Source organism: Nelumbo nucifera, chromosome 4 (assembly GCF_055504915.1).
Source record: "Nelumbo nucifera cultivar China Antique chromosome 4, China Antique-T2T, whole genome shotgun sequence".
Classification (NCBI taxonomy): Eukaryota; Viridiplantae; Streptophyta; class Magnoliopsida; order Proteales; family Nelumbonaceae; genus Nelumbo; species Nelumbo nucifera.
Window position 1 is genome coordinate 21,075,469 of NC_142652.1, and position 16,167 is coordinate 21,091,635.

General features: G+C 36.4%; 1 protein-coding gene across 1 annotated transcript; it reads left to right on the forward strand.

Annotated features, from left to right (window-relative positions):
* Nucleotides 1-6,199: 6,199 nt before the first annotated feature.
* Nucleotides 6,200-14,156, forward strand: LOC104597920 (putative methylesterase 11, chloroplastic). Its single transcript, XM_010259710.3, has 5 exons — nucleotides 6,200-6,716; nucleotides 8,336-8,572; nucleotides 10,356-10,499; nucleotides 11,777-11,908; nucleotides 13,569-14,156. Exons 1-5 carry the CDS (start codon nucleotides 6,375-6,377, stop codon nucleotides 13,845-13,847), a joined length of 1,134 nt encoding a protein of 377 aa, XP_010258012.1. The 5' UTR covers nucleotides 6,200-6,374; the 3' UTR covers nucleotides 13,848-14,156.
* Nucleotides 14,157-16,167: the final 2,011 nt, after the last annotated feature.

The following is a 16,167-nucleotide window of genomic DNA, read 5'->3' on the forward strand; positions in this document are numbered from 1 at the left end:
GGAGGCACCGTTGGGCCTTCTCGATGAGGGCTTTGGCCTCGGATGCCACATCTATAACTGAACCGAAATAGATGGGAACATAGAAGCCTTGGCAAATGGCAATGGGGTGTCGGATGCCACATGAACCAAAACCCTTTCACTTTTAAGCTGTGTTTGGTTTGATACAAAATAAGAGAGAAGCAAAAAGTTGAGAACTTTTAAGCTGTGTTTGTTTTGATACAAAATAAGAGAGAAGCAGAAAGTTGAGTGAAAGTTCTCAAGGATTTTAGATTTAGTGAAAGTCCTTGGATACTTTGTGTTTTCCTAGCAATTGAACATGTAATGTCACCATCTTTTCTTTTTCTTTTTCGTTAAAAGCAATGTGCCCATGTTGAAGAGAATCGTTTGGAGAAATTGGCAATAAATTCATTTTCTAAAATCCTGAAATGGTCCATTTTGGATAGCAAACTTGTGTTTAAAAGTGAAAAGGGAAAGCACAAGTACGTGAATAACTAGTATTTGCTCCATTGCCTGGATGCTGTGATTATCTATTTCAACCGGAGATGTGTGTAACCCAGTTTTTCTGAATGAAAGCATTTTGTCTCAGGCTGATGTTGGGCTTCATTTTTAGGCCCATGGAGTATAATAAAAAGTTTGACAAAAGGGAATAATCAAGAATGAGGTCCTGTTTGGTTTGTGGGAATAGAGGTCTGGAATCAGAATTAGGGGCCATTCCCGATTTCAACTGTTTGGTTGGGTGAAATTGGAATCCCGTCCCATTATTGAGAGTGGAATGACCATTCACTTCCTCTCCCTTGGGAATAAAAATTCCATTCCAGCTGATTTTAATTCCCATTGCTTAAAGAGCTCCTTTGACCAAAGTTCAAAATTTCGATACATATCAGGCCATATCAGTCGATATATATTGTATCAGAGGCTTCTTGATACGTCCCTACAGGAGTGTTTTGGGTTTAACCTAATTCAGAAGGTAGACAAGCCTTAAACTGACTCCTCTGAATCAAGTTAAAAAAAAAAACTAAAAAACTATACCCCTACAGGGCTAATACATCCCTATTGGGGTATTAGTCGTATCAATATTTTGAACCTTACCAATAAATTCTAATAAAAAGAATTAGATAAAAAACATACATCGTGTTACCTTATCATGCATTACCCATAGAGAGGGTCCAAAGATTTGGACTTAGGAGCTTGAGGCCCCGAGCATATTCCAATCTCGACCCACTGAATATGCTCATACTTCTGATGCCGAGTGGCTATACCCACCATCGGTTGGAAGGACCGCACTCGTATTATTCCATTACGATAATAAATTATTATTTTTAATTTGTTTTTATATATGATTAGACCAGTTTATGGGCCGGGCCCATTAGAATTTTGACAAAAGCTAAGCTCGAGCCCGGCCTATGAAATATGTGATTGAAGTGTATTGGCTTGTATTGGTACTATTTTTTATATTTATTTATTTTAAAACCTGAATCATGGCCCAATCCAATATATCCTTTGTAGGAGTATATCGGGAAGACCCTGATATAATACGTATCAATCTATATAAGTCGATACATAACGATACTTTGAACCTTGATTAGGATTGCAACTTGGTCGGACTCGGGTCGAGCATTTGATAAAAGTTTGAATGGGTTGGGCATGAAGGCTCAATGCCTTATGTATGCTGTGTAAGTTCGTGAAATCAGTACTAGACTTGCACCGGTGTTTGTGCCATTCCTCCAATTAATGTTTTGCATAACAAACGGATGAGGCCCAAATTCCATTCCTTAATTGTTCAAAAGTCATTTGCGTATGAGTGTTTCTCATCCTTCGATTTATATCTTGCAACAATTGTATATTTTTCATCCAGGCTAGGAAAATAAATTAAGAAAATGATTCGTTTTCTTCCGATTATTGTTTTTTTCTGTGCTTATTCAGGGAAGGGCAAACAATGAATCACACATTGATTATAGAGGACTAATTCATAGTGCAAACGTGGGAAATGCAAATCCGGCAACCTTTTATTATGCACCCAACAGCTAGAAACATAATTGGCCGTGTTTGGTTGCAGTGCAAATTTATTTGCATTAGTACAAATATATGGGATTAGAAATGTAAAAAAAATGCAAATTCTTGTTTAATTTTGTTTTGGATTTTGCTTTATCCTGTTTCGTGTTTTAATTTATTTTATTTGTACAGCAATCAAACAAAATAAAATAAAATTTGAAACAAAAAAAGGTCAGAATTTACACTCAAATCATTTGTACTGCCATGATTTTGCATTGCAACCAAACACAGCCTATAGTAATTCAGAGAATCCGGATTTGCTCCTTCCAGAGCATTCCTCACACCAACCTCATTACACTTGGAACTGCACATCTGAAACATCTCATACATGTAAGTTGTTATTTATGGAGATATGTTCCCAATGCACCATTGCAATGTGCTGTGAGTTTGGTGTGAAAAACACAACTTTCAGGGTGTTTGGAACTGTGGGCGTTTATTCAATAAACGCTGCCACATAGGTGCCACTTCAACAGTTTCCCTCTCATGCTCTTCCGTATGCATCGAGAATAAAAAAATAAGACTTTGGTTTCTGTGCACACTTACTGTTTGGGAAAATTATTTTTTAAAACTTCCTCAAACGATTAGGTATTTTTTCACTGTTATACTGATGTGGTGCCTAATTGTCATAAACGATTGTAATTGTTACCTTTCTCGATTTTGCAAGTAAATGAAGTATAAACATTGAATGAAAAAACGTAAACAGAACCAAAAACATAATTTGTGAAGAGCAAATCCATTTTCTATTTCAGAATCCCTTTAATTTGTCTACATGTGTATGCCCATTACCTAATTGAGAGACGGGGGGATTTGCTATTTGCCAAACAAGCCTTCCAACACAGAATGATGCAAAAGTGTTTATCTCCCCCGCAAATTTGCCCATAAACCTGCTGAATCCATAGGGAGGTACGGTGAAAGAAGTACAATGTTGAATCTAGCTAAGAGCCTAAGAGCTTTGCAATGGCACGTTCAATTAAAAGTGTGGATCAGGTAGGTGCATGCGTGCAACAGTTTGAAATCATAGTACTGAATGTGTGACTTTACTCAAAGATAAGATCACTAGGATCATGTGCATATCATCACTCCCATGATCATACATTCACATGTTCTGTCTTATAAAACACTAACCTTTTATTGTATCAGTAAACTGATAGTTCAACCACATGCCTTTCTTTTTTTTTCTCTTTCTTCTTCTTTTCTTCGTTTTGGTATTTGCACGGAAATATATATATATATATATCTTTATGGAATTCATCTAATGGCTGAATGTATGATGCCGGAAAGACATGATACTGGAAATTAAAGCATACAAAAACTCTATAAGCACGGACATCCATATATGCACATTAGTAATAACTCCACAAAAACTCTCCCGCACATATGTTCAGAGCTTTTCGTTTTTGGGAGATTTGGACTTATTATTTACCACTTTTGTGATAATAGTTGATTGGTTATAAGTTTTTCCAAATATCATAGTCAAACGGAAGCTGGGTTGTTTAAACCGAAGAACTTCATCCACATCAGGCTTGGGTTTTCAAAATTTAACAAGTTCAACTTAACTTGACCTAAGTTGCACCTCTAGACCCATTTGTAATACTGCCATTCTTAGTGATGGGTATGCTTACAGACTTCTAATGTCACCAAATAAACTGTCAGCCAGTCATTTGAAGAGCTATCCGCTTCATCTTCTTTCAAAGTTAGGTTAGTTTTGCATTGACAAATTTACCTTCTTACCAAACAGACTTTTAGCTGTAATAAATGCAAACATGAATTTCAATAAAGCGTATGTTTTTTTTTAATAAAAAATCCGCTTGAATGCAAATTTACTTTTTTTTTTTTTTATTGATGTACTTTTACATCTTATTATCAATATAAATATGCATTAATCTATCATTTATCAATACAAAAATGTAATATTACCAAACACAGGCAAAAGTGAATCAGAATACAAATTTACCCTGAACCGGGATTTACAATCTGTTTACATCATTTCCAAACGCAGCCTAAGCAGCTAATAACCAAACCACTCACTTTCCATCTCCCCAGCCCCAAGCTTAGAGACTCAAAAAAGATGAAGACATCAGATGGCACATAGAGCTTGCTTTCATTATTATTTTCTTTCACTTGATAATAAGCTTGTTTTCATTATTATAGTATAATCCTTCTCATTATTATAATACACATATAATTGGAAGGATAATCCTCTTTTCATTATTATAACATTACCCTTTTGTTTATCCAAAAAATGATGACTTACTCATATGGCATCCATAAGGGTTCCTGTGGAAGCCACCTTAAAGAAGAGCTTGTTTTAGCTACACTAGGTTAATTAGTTCGAGTTTGAACGGTCCGACTCACAGACCTCTTCCAATTAATATGTTTTATTAGTTTGGTTAGAACAAGTTGACACAAAATCAAGAAATATTAGTACTACATATATGTAGGCCATTTAATTTGATCACATGAAGGTTCATGGTATGGCAATTAATGTATCAGGTGCATGTTGTATGGTATGTAATAGTTTAACATCACATCAACCATATCAAGTAATCATACAATTCTCTTTTTCATACGGAGATGATAATAACAGGATTCAAAGGACAATTCATCCGGGTACGCCTCATTTATATGTATCAATTTAAGGGTCATCGATATGTTGAATTTGTAGGTTTAGATAGTAGTACTCATGAATGCATGGATGTCTGTTGAAAACTTGGCTGAATTGAATGGGTTATTAATATTGTTGTGAACTCCTTAATAGTTGAAATTGAACTTGGATTGAAATATTTTATCATATATCTTTAAATATTTGATCATCTACCAAAGAGGTGTGGTATAAATACATATATTGAGTTGGATGAATGGGAGAAAAAATGAATTCATTAAAATGAACATGGGAGCTTTATTACAAATTGAGGGGACCAGAAGAGCCGTGCATTGAGATAATAATAAATGATTTAAGGGTTCTAATTTAATTTAATAGATGTGACATTTAAAATAATGGAAGGTAATGTAGCTGACGCGGGACTTGAAAAGTAAGGCAATGAATCATTCACTTAACCACTTTAGTTGTTACTAAGTACCGATTAAAAGTGAATAAAGTAAAACAAAATGTATAGTTATTATTATTTTAAGGGAAAAATATCTTTTAAATGTAAAAATATATTAATGGAGTTTAATATCGATTGGTTTAAAGTTGTGAATCATTGTAATGTAAAAAGTGTGATTTATTGGTATAAATATTTATATTAATTTTATTAATATTGTATTTACATCGGTTATCGAAATTAAACTTTATCATGAGTGGAATTTTTTTTTTTTTTTTTTTTTATGTAAGACTGTATTAAGAGCACCTACGAAACGGATCAGACTGTTTAATTACATCAATCTGTACCGAAAACAAACGTAACCTTAACAATTCAATTGTTTGGATCAACGAATCAACCTCAAATGTCATTATTATAAAAAAAAAATTCAAAAATAAGAGACGGCTCAATGATTCAATTCAACTTTCAGATTAACAGATTAATGACCGAATCAACAATTTTTTGCAACATAGTGAGTTAGAGGTTGACCCAACCAAAATGGGACTGTGACGGACCATTGGTCCAACCAACCGGGTTGAAAATACAGTTTTTTTTGGGGGGGTAGATGCCAGATACCATGATCTAAAAAATCACCCTACATTGGACGGTCATGATTATTTTATCTTCACATCGTTGCATGTAATGCCATGTGTAACCCTATTTCTATGGTCATATACGTTTGTTTGTTCAAAGAAAGGGTGCGACAACAAGAATATAATATACATCTCACAGGTCAAAATCAAACCATGCATACACCTACACCATGGGAGCCCTTATTGACCACATGTGATTAATCAACAGTCCACGTCATCTATAAATATATCACCGAAAAAAGACAAAAAGGGAAACAAAAATCCACGTGGGAGTTGTTAGGGTCAAACAATGACACGTGGGAACTGTTTTCGCTTATTGGTTAGCCAAATCAGCTGTCTTTTCTACTTCATTTTCGCAGCCGCAGGTGATTCAAGAGAAGGTCATTTTGGTAATAAATCGATAAGATGAAGGTCATTTTCATCAAACTGCATGATTCGCAGTCTATAAAGTTGAGTTGCGGGTTGCGTCCGGGTCCTCGTTAATTGCTTTGTTTTCGGCCTAAGAAAGAACGAAAGAAAAGAAAAAAGACACAGGGGAAGTTTCACCTGAACTTACTAGTCTGCAACTCTGCATTCTTTGTTCTCTGCAACTGCTAAGGCCCTGATATCGTTCACCTTTTGCTTTTCTCTTTCTCATGCAAAAGAAATGGGTAACCTATTCACCTGTTTCTCTCACAAGGAAGTGAAGAAGAAAGCGTCCAAGCGTTTCTCCAATCCTCCTCCCCTTACAGCCTCGAGCAAACGGTTTTCCAGAATTCGATCCTCCAAGAAAGAGAAGCTTGAAGATTCTCTGATTCAAGAGCAAGCTATCGCCGCGGCTTTGTTGTTTCAGCATCACCAGCAGAACGGTACGCTGCCATTTGATCGGTCCATTTCTTTGAAATATCCTGTTCCGGGTTCGAGAAAGCAGTCTTTGCCTAGGAGCTCCAGTTCTAGGGCTCGTTCCCTCACGGATCCGCTTCTTAAGCCTCATGAACTCGTTAATCAGGTATTGTCTTGGTGTATTCAATTCAGAAATTTCAAAATTTGTGATCTTTTAATTGAAGCGAGGATTTTCGATTCTGCTGTTTTGTTTGTTTTTTTGATCGAATTTAAACGATTTAAGACTTTAATTTGCTTTATTTACACGCAACCTAATAGTTAGCTCTATTGCATGGATGATGTAAACCCGATAAGATCATGAAGCACTTCCGACTATCTATGAGCTGGTTTTGCTCCTTGGTTAGTTGTATTCTAATTGTGGTCTCTGTTTTATCTTCTGCCTTCTCTCTCTCTCTCTCTCTCTCTCTCGGTCTCCGAATTTGTTTATGCGTTGATGTCATGACTTTGCTAATGAAGAGGGAGAGAGAATAATAGCTGGGGAATCGACCCCGGAACGAGACTAATAATGGAGTCATCTGAGTATGACTGTATGAATTGTCTGCTTTATTATAGCTTTTACGGAAAAATTGTGTCTAAACAATGTTAAATATTTTATTTAGTATTTCTGCAACTTCGGTGAACTATGCTGAAGTTGACATTTGAGGGTTACCTTGAACCATCAGAGAGCCTGCAAAGTGCTAGCTGAATTCTTGATATTATTGAAAGTCGTTCTATCCTCCACTTTGGATGTATATTTTGAGCCTATTTTAAGTTTTTGGCTGGATAGAATGACATTATTTGTAATTTTTTTTACTTGATAATTCTTCCTGTACTTGGAATACCTTGTAAAAATTGAAACATGTTTAACGCTTCCAAGTTTTAACTAGAAATGGAAAAATGGTGAAAAGTTTAATAGTATCGAAATTTTATACCTCTTCGGACTTGTTATCTTGGTAACAGAGTCTGTCTTCTCCTTCAATTCACTCCAGTATGTTAAGCATTTCTACCATTTCAGCATCTCTTATATTGTAAAAAGCTTCTACTGGTTATTAGTCTTGGGTTCAGATATCATGATCTCACTGCATTTAGAGTTTTTACAGCCTGGTAGTTGCAATGAGGTCTTGATGGTAAAGTATTGTATTCAGATGTAAATAAACTCATGTACAACCAGGATCTGTACACAGGGACTATACAAAAGCTGCCCCTGCAGCAAACCCTATTTTACAAAAAGATTTTCATGTACTAAAAAGTAATTATATCCTATATTTGTAAGAAGTTTGTTTATAGCTAGCCATGAATGCATCTTTCCCATAATCTTCTGAAGAAAGATAACAATTTCATTAAACAAAAGGGGGGGGGGATGTAAATGAGATGGTGTACAAAGTCGTTGACAACTTAACTTTTGAAATACTCATTATTAAGAAGGCCAATCTTAGAGATACATATTTCAAAGTGATATTTTGAACCTATTATCCTTCATTCACTGTATTTATTTGATTGGTCATTTAGCTATGATACTGCCTGTTGTTTTACTTTCTTTTTATCTCTTTGGATTTGAAAATTTGGAACTTGTTATTTATGTGTTATTATTGTGTGCCAATTTGATATTTCCAATCTGCATAAAGAATTGAATACAAGTTTCTTATGGCCACCATACCCAAAAGAAGTGTTAATATCTCAAGCATCTTTTTTTTTCCATTGTTTATTTTCTTTTATTTCTAACAGTTTCTTTTAGCTGTTTTACAGGATCTAAAGATTGATGATCTAGAGACCAAGCATTTTGTTCTTGTTCATGGAGGTGGTTTTGGCGCTTGGTGTTGGTATAAAACCATAGCACTTTTAGAAGAGGGTGGATTCAGAATTGATGCTATAGACTTAACTGGATCTGGAATACATTCATTTGATACAAACAATATAACAAGTCTTTCCCAATACGTAAAACCCCTTACTAGTTTTCTTGAAAAGCTTGAAGATGGAGAGAAGGTTAGTTTCTTTCTTTCTTCTGTTGAAAATTCCTAACTGAAGTTCATTAGCAGTCTCTTTTGCAAAAGAATGATGTTAAATTGAAAATTAATTCACAACTTTAAACTGTGATGAGAACGGGTTTCCATGCTTAATCAAATAACTTCTCATCATTCTTCACATGTTCATCATGAATCTTTTTTCTGGAGTTTGGGTTATACTTATGAAAAAAATCTTGATTAATACTCTTAATTTAGAAGCATTGTACGTATGCACACTTAATCCCCCCCAAAATTTTTAGTATGTAGTTGACCATGCAATATGTACAGTTCTTGCAATTTTCATATACATATGTATATGTTTTCATTTGTTTCATTCTTGTCTATGATGTCTCTAAACAGTCATCTGAGTAAATACATGCATGTTTAGTTCATATAGGATTTTCTTATACAGCCACTCTTTGGTAATTATGACAGCTAATCCTAGAGAAGGAAGCAAATGAAAACTCGATTTAAGCTGATTATAAAGCAATTGAATGTATACTCTTTTATAATCCTCCTCCTATTGAATTTGTAGTCATAACTTGAGGTTGTTGTCAGTGCCACCTCTCCTACAGAACCATAGTTAGGGGTTCTCATACTAAGCTCCCTCATGATCTTTCTTTAGTTACTGGTTTCACTGTGGAAGTTGGATAGTGGTCTTCCATGCTTACTATCTTTGTTTGACAGGAAATAAAAAGATAATATCAACAAGATAAAGAGCAAAGGGGAGAATGCACAAGGAAATAACTCTTCTGGAAGATGTGACAAATGACCCCAAAAGAAGAAGGAAAAAGTGCAATGAACATTATGCACAAACTCCAATCAGTGAAACAAATTACCCTGATTAGCCATTTTTTCCAAAAAAAAAATAATAAAATTCACCTAGGTATTTCCAGTTATAGGAATCTAATCAAATGAGGTGTTTGAATTGGAAGGTAATATGTTGACCTTCATGAGGATGTAAAGGATTGTTTCTGGGTTCTTGATGGAATTTGTATTATACTATATTTGTCCCGTCCCATGACACGATTTGAATTGTGTTCAATCTTTGCCTTGTCAATGACCAAGTGAATGCGTTTGGTCCTTGCCAGCAGGGAAGAGAAGACTTTTTGCCCTTGGAATCTTCTAAAGCACTCCAATAGCAGAGAGCCCCCAGCTTCCTCATCAAATAACCATCAAAAGTTAAAACTTTATGTCCCATTTCCTGGGGCTTGCATGGCAAAAGTCTAGATCTCTGAAACATATCATCTGTGTCCATAGTGCTCTAGCTATATCATTCTGTCTCCTTAGTGTTCTAGCTTTATCCTTCAATGCCCCATTCTGTTCTGTAGGACAAGCAAATGATTTCTTGGGCACTGGTGCCTTTTCTAAGTTCAATCTTTTCTTTATTATTAAGGGGAACAAGTACTGATGTTGTTTAATCAAATGGGCTTTTAGGATACCACTGATCCTCTTCTCTTAGATTAAGAGGATGAGATAAGTTACTAGTAATAGTACATGTCAAATTGGTAGTTTCATTCAAGTAATAATATATGTACACAACAAACAGATCATGTATGCGTTGTTTATCTTGGATTTGTGGCGGAATATATTGTTCTGCTCTAGATCATCCTATTTGATTACTGCTAAAGTAACAGCAAGCCAGTAGCTATACTAGAATTTGTTGCTTAATATTAGGACAAATAGAGATTTTTAGTAAACTTGTTCTTGATTTAAAAGTTGCAATCAATTGAAAGTATATTTTTCTATAAATGTTTATGCAGGTGATTTTGGTAGGGCACGATTTTGGTGGTGCATGCATATCATATGCAATGGAGCTGTTTCCATTTAAGGTTGCAAAGGCTGTATTTGTTGCTGCAGCCATGTTAACTAATGGACAAAGTTTTCTTGATATGTTCTCCAAACAGGTTTTTCCCCACATTCTTTAATCTCTGACATTTGATGGAGGCATTACTGCAGTAATTGGTTTTTGGAAATATGCAGCCATGATCTGTTGAAAGTTGCAGTGTTGGATAACCTTTAAAGATGATCTCTCTCTCTCTTTCTCTCTCTCATCTACCGCCCTCTGAGTATAATGAAATTGAAATAACGTGGTAGAAAGACTAATTGCTGTTTGCCTGTTTCTGATGTGAGGTAGAGAGCCACCACAATAGGAAGGTATCAACCCTTGGGTATCTGATGAGATCTGGCATTTTCCTGATGTTAAAAGTTACTTTTAGTCTGTTCATATGATAGAGTTGTCATGGAACTATCCTGAAAGGGAAGTCATAAATTGACGCCTCTGGAGCATGGCCCCTTTAGGTTCCTTCTTGAGACCTTTGATTATCACTGTTCTGGCACCATGTCTTGCAACTTGAAACATTTAACCTGAAAACTAAAGTCAATTTATAATAGGTTTTTCAGGAATAGACTGCCTTATTTGGTATATCATCTAGGGATTCTCTTAATATCCTATGTTGATTTTTGAGGTTTCTGACATTACAATTCTTGCTTGCGGATTCTATCAGACATTGCCAGATGGTTGGTTATGATTATACCTTTAACATCTCTATCATTTACTATTGTAATTTTAAACTACATATCCAAACTTGCATACATACATAAATGCAAGCTTGGAGAAACTCAAAACATCCTTTTCTTCTTATGTTAGACTTAATGAGGGATATAAAGGTTTTTAGTATACCAGTTACTTTTGTCACCTGAAATGATGGGTATCTAATGGCGAGGAGGCCTGGTAATGCTGAGATCATGACTTCAGGGGTGATCAGTGACATTCCAGAAACCCAAGGGCAATAGTGAAATTGTCACAATCCTTGGGGGTTTCTGCAAATTTTCCATTATTTTATGTTCCGTGTTCTCCAAGTCTTCCTGGTTCTTATATCCTTCTACCCTTAAATGTTGAGATCATGCAAATGCTAGTTCATATGAGGACATAGAATTAGTTTTATATTAATTATATAGAGCCCTTTCTTGGGCAATTTAACAACATAAAATTAGTGCATGTGATGAGAAGATCTTTGGGCATGCATGCAATTTAATGAACTAGTAACTTTGGCGATTCATCCACTTATCGTTTTTAATTGTTTTCCTTTAACTTTGAAATATTTTCAACACTGTTAGCTCTTATTTGTTGTGATCAACCTTTTTTTCCCTCAATAATGATAAACTCTCGAAGCTATTACAGGCAGATTCAAATGATTTAATGCGATCAGCTCAGATATTTCTATATGCAAATGGAAATGACCGCCCCCCAACAGCTATTGATCTTGACAAAGCTTTATTGAGAGAATTGCTATTCAATCAAAGTCCATCTAAGGTATGGAGTTAATAACCATATGATATCACGTAAGCTTTGAATTGCTATAGCATCTTCAGTATTTTCATCACACCAGAACAATATTGTTGATTATCAAAATAGGGGTAAAAGTGTAGGCAACCCTGAATGGTGTTGGTTCACTGTGTTGCTACAATTCATAGTTGTGCCGATATTCTGTCAATTGTAGCATGGTATTCATATCAATGTCACTCTTTCACAAACACTTGGGTATTGCCAGGGAGCATATTCAAGGGTTAAGTTGGAAGAGGAGTTTTGAGTCTCCCTAGTTGCATCCCTACTGCAGAAACAACTCTCTCTCTCTCTCTCTCTCACTCACTCACACACACACACAGTGTACATGCATGTGTGCACAGACATGGACACACTCGTGGAGGTGTTAAAGGTTAGATGACAAATCATTATCATCCAAACCTTTCCCAACCATACAGGGTCAGCTCGACTACATGAATCCTGTTTCTCCATTCCTTTATAAAGTGCCATTTCCATTGTTGAATTATGAGCCCTTAAATCATTTCTTAGTACTTCAACCTATGTCCTTTTTGGTCTGCCCCTAGCTCTTCTAGACCGTTCAGCTTGCAACCGATCATTTCTTCTAGCCCCATGGCAAAATATGAACTATAAAGTGCATTTTAAATGCATCATATGATGTAACTTTGGTGAGTGTCATACAAGTTGTAGAGAACATGTAACTGATAGATTTGGGCTGTGTTATATACTGAGTTAAATAGGTGTGATGTGTTTCAAATCACTAGGCCCCACTGTGGAGTGGTTGAAACCACATGTTTTAGAAACACTCACATCCCGTGTGGGATTCTGCATGTTTTGATGTGGTGTCAGAATGTTCGGATTTAAGATGTGGTTTTTTGGGTGAACGTACTGAATCAATGCTAAACAAAAGCTAGAAAAGTGTGGTATGGTTGGGAAAATGAAAAAAAAAAAAGTGTCCAAAAGCCTGCTATACTTTGAGTTCTGGAAGGACTGATTCTTCATTCCAGAACAAGAAAATGGCTTAAAAGAATGCCCAGACGTTGCGGTGTTTTTGGGACCAACTGAGACACAAGATTAACACTTGTACTGATCACCACTTTGGTGCACATGGTGCACATGGTTACTTCTTTAGATGCAAAAAGAAAGTGAAAGTCACTGCAAAAAGAAGAAAAGAGAAAGGTGTAGGTTCTTGTAATCATTGTCAATTAGAAAAGGTGTTAAAGTTGATACAATTTCTATAATGGGTCCCAAGTTGAAGAATGAAGACCGAAAAGTGCAGTATGATACGATTTCTTTGTTTTTCACCGGTAATAGGTTTATATGCAAATTTGCTGAACAGATTAGTTCAATGCGAAATTGCTTGGAATGTCCAATTAAAGGCAAATTTTCTTTACTTTTCTCTTTTTTCTTTTCATTGTGTTTTTCCCAAGGAGTGTCAATGGACCGGTTTTGGGTTGGACCCATCCAAATTGATTTTGATTTGGACGGATTGGACGGACCAATAAGACATATTGAACAAGGCAAAAATCAAATGCATAATAGCCATATGATTATGTTATTTTCTTTGCTTGAGTAAATTTCATCTTATATGTGTGTGAATTTATTTTTTTGGTTTACCTTACATCTAATTCATTGTTATCTTTCAATCCAGGACGTTGCTTTGGCCACAGTTTCAATGAGGCCGATCCCCTTTGCGCCTGTTCTAGAGAAGGTCGGTTTGTCTGACAAGAACTATGGCTCTGTGAGGCGGTTTTACATAGAGACTCCTGAAGACAACGCAATAACCCCATCTCTACAGGAGAGTATGATAAATTCAAACCCACCAGAACGGGTCTTCCGACTAAAAGGCTCCGATCACTCACCTTTTTTCTCAAAGCCTCAAGCCCTGCACAAGCTACTACTGGAGATATCAAAGATTCCCTCAACTTGAGTACATTAGCTAGCTGGATGATGAATAGGTAGATGAAGGGCATTTTTCCCCTTTACACTTTGAGCATGATAAATTGATTACACTGATGAGTTTCAAAGTTTACATATTTTCATCTGTACGAGTCTGACAAGCGTTCATACACATCATTATTATTATTATTATTATTTTTTTGGCATTTTTTGAATTGTGTAGAGAGATGTTTTGTTGTTCAGCATCTATAAATATGCTCTTGGCCTAGTGTATTCTCGATTCTGATTTTGAGATGTCCATGGCATCTTCTGTCAATGAAACAAAAATTTCAGACTGTTAGCTTAGTCCATACGTTTGACTGCAAGCACTGGATGTTTCATGTGCTGAATATATTCGCGTTCGTACATAAAGATTGTGCCCACTGAAAAAAAATATTGTTGGCTTCTGGCTTCTTCAATCAGCATTGCAGTAGACTTGCTTACGCCATGCATGTATTACTAGATACCTCAAGTTTGTTTCTATTCATTGCTAAACGCATCCAGTCTTTTGAAGTTTGATCTCTCACATAAGATGTTTTCCCTTTCCCGAGCTATGTAAAAGTTATTAACTCGGTTAACATTTTGGCTTCATTACCCCAGTTTATCAAGGAAGAGTCGCTGTGTCATGGTTAATTTCAAAAATACTCCTCCTAAAACCTATGGATTCGCATTCTTCTGGTCTGCTTTGAGCCTGATTTGCACTTTTTCGGGAGCATCATATTCCTAGCCATGATGGTCACTAAACAGTCGCCCCAGAAGGGGCCCACAATCAGTAATTTTGGCATAAAATGTCATTGGTGGTGATTTCAATGACGGGATAAACAATGCCTAGTAGTATCTGAAGTTTCCTCCTCACTCCCAAGGAGCCAAGCGATCAATTTTGATCATTATTGGATTGATTGATGCTTAATCATATTCTCTTTTGAGCCTTTGAAGTGGTTCGATAGTCACTCACATCACCTTCCATCATGGATACATGTAAAAGCAGTAATAACTAATGAGAGTGGAATTGGCATCTCTTATTTTGAATTTTTCTTACTAGAGCAGGCGTTAGGATGAAGTAGAAGCAGTTGAAGATACATTGGCTTTCCGGTGACGGTGAGAAATTGTTCTAATGGACTGCCCGTGCCATGTAACGGACCCTAACACTTATGACCCCCCAATTCGTATTCCATATTTATTAGCTTTTGACCCCTAACAAAATGTCCTAGCATCAAACCATAACTCGATAGGGTCGGCTAAGTGCAGATTTACCACTTAGCCCAACCCACTGACATGACATCCCTAGAATGGAAAGAAGGGTTTTGGTTTGGTTTGGTTTGGTTTGCAAGCATTTGATCATTGTAATATAGATCAGTAGAGAGAGTAGAGAGTTTGATGTGGATATCTTTACCATATAATGCCGATTCTTGCCTTGGGCTTCACATCTAGTCCACCATATGCCAAAAACTTAATTCATTTATTTTCTTCTCTCTCCCTGTTTGCTTTCTCCTCTTTTTCATCTCTCTCTCATCTTTCACATCAAAACTCAGAAGGACCTGTCTATGTTCCAGCCGAGAACCTGGTATGGCCAGGCCATTGGGGGCCTTGCATGCATGCAGCACTGTCCTCTACTGCCCCAGAGTCGCCTTCAGTCAATGAGATGGCCAATCAGCATCGATCACTCTCAAGTCGAGGCAGCATATTGACCCATCTAAACAGTAGGCTCTCGTTTGTATGGCCAGTGGGCCTCTTACACACCCTTCATTGTCTCCCACCCAGAGTCCTTTAGACCTGCTAACTACAGATGTCCTGAACAGCATAGTGTCCCCATAGGGGCCAAGGCTGTACTATAGAACCTTTTTTTTTTCCTTCCTTCCTCTTAATGTTTATACATTGTAGGTGACAGTTACAAAGTTTATTGGTCCCTTCCTCTTCTCTTTATTTATGCTGATAAGTTGGTAAAGCAGAGGTGCAGAATCAAACCCATTTGCAGGCTTTCCCTGCTCAGGCACTCAGGCAGTGTCCATATTGACAACTCCGAGTTCGCAGCTCACTTTCATGTGGGCCAAAGTGGCATTACAGAACAAAAAAACAATAAACAAAACGAATTTATATTCCTTTAATACAATTGGGGCTCAGTTTGGGAAGAGTATACAAATAGGGGTGTCGATTGGACTGGATTTGGTCCAATCCAATCCAGTCCAATATGAGTCCATTATAAATGGACCAGGACCAATCCAATCCAATGAATGTTTTGGACCAGTCCAATTCAATGTCTGGACCGTCCAATCTGTTCAAATTCATTTTGATTTAGATTGGTTTCAATCCAA

Excerpts from the sequence above, each read along its gene's own strand:
- LOC104597920 (XM_010259710.3), top strand. The coding sequence starts at position 6,375 with ATGGGTAACCTATTCACCTGTTTCTCTCACAAGGAAGTGAAGAAGAAA. Across the intron at positions 6,717-8,335 it reads CTCATGAACTCGTTAATCAG|GATCTAAAGATTGATGATCT; the intron begins GTATTGTCTTGG and ends GCTGTTTTACAG. Across the intron at positions 11,909-13,568 it reads TCAATCAAAGTCCATCTAAG|GACGTTGCTTTGGCCACAGT; the intron begins GTATGGAGTTAA and ends CTTTCAATCCAG.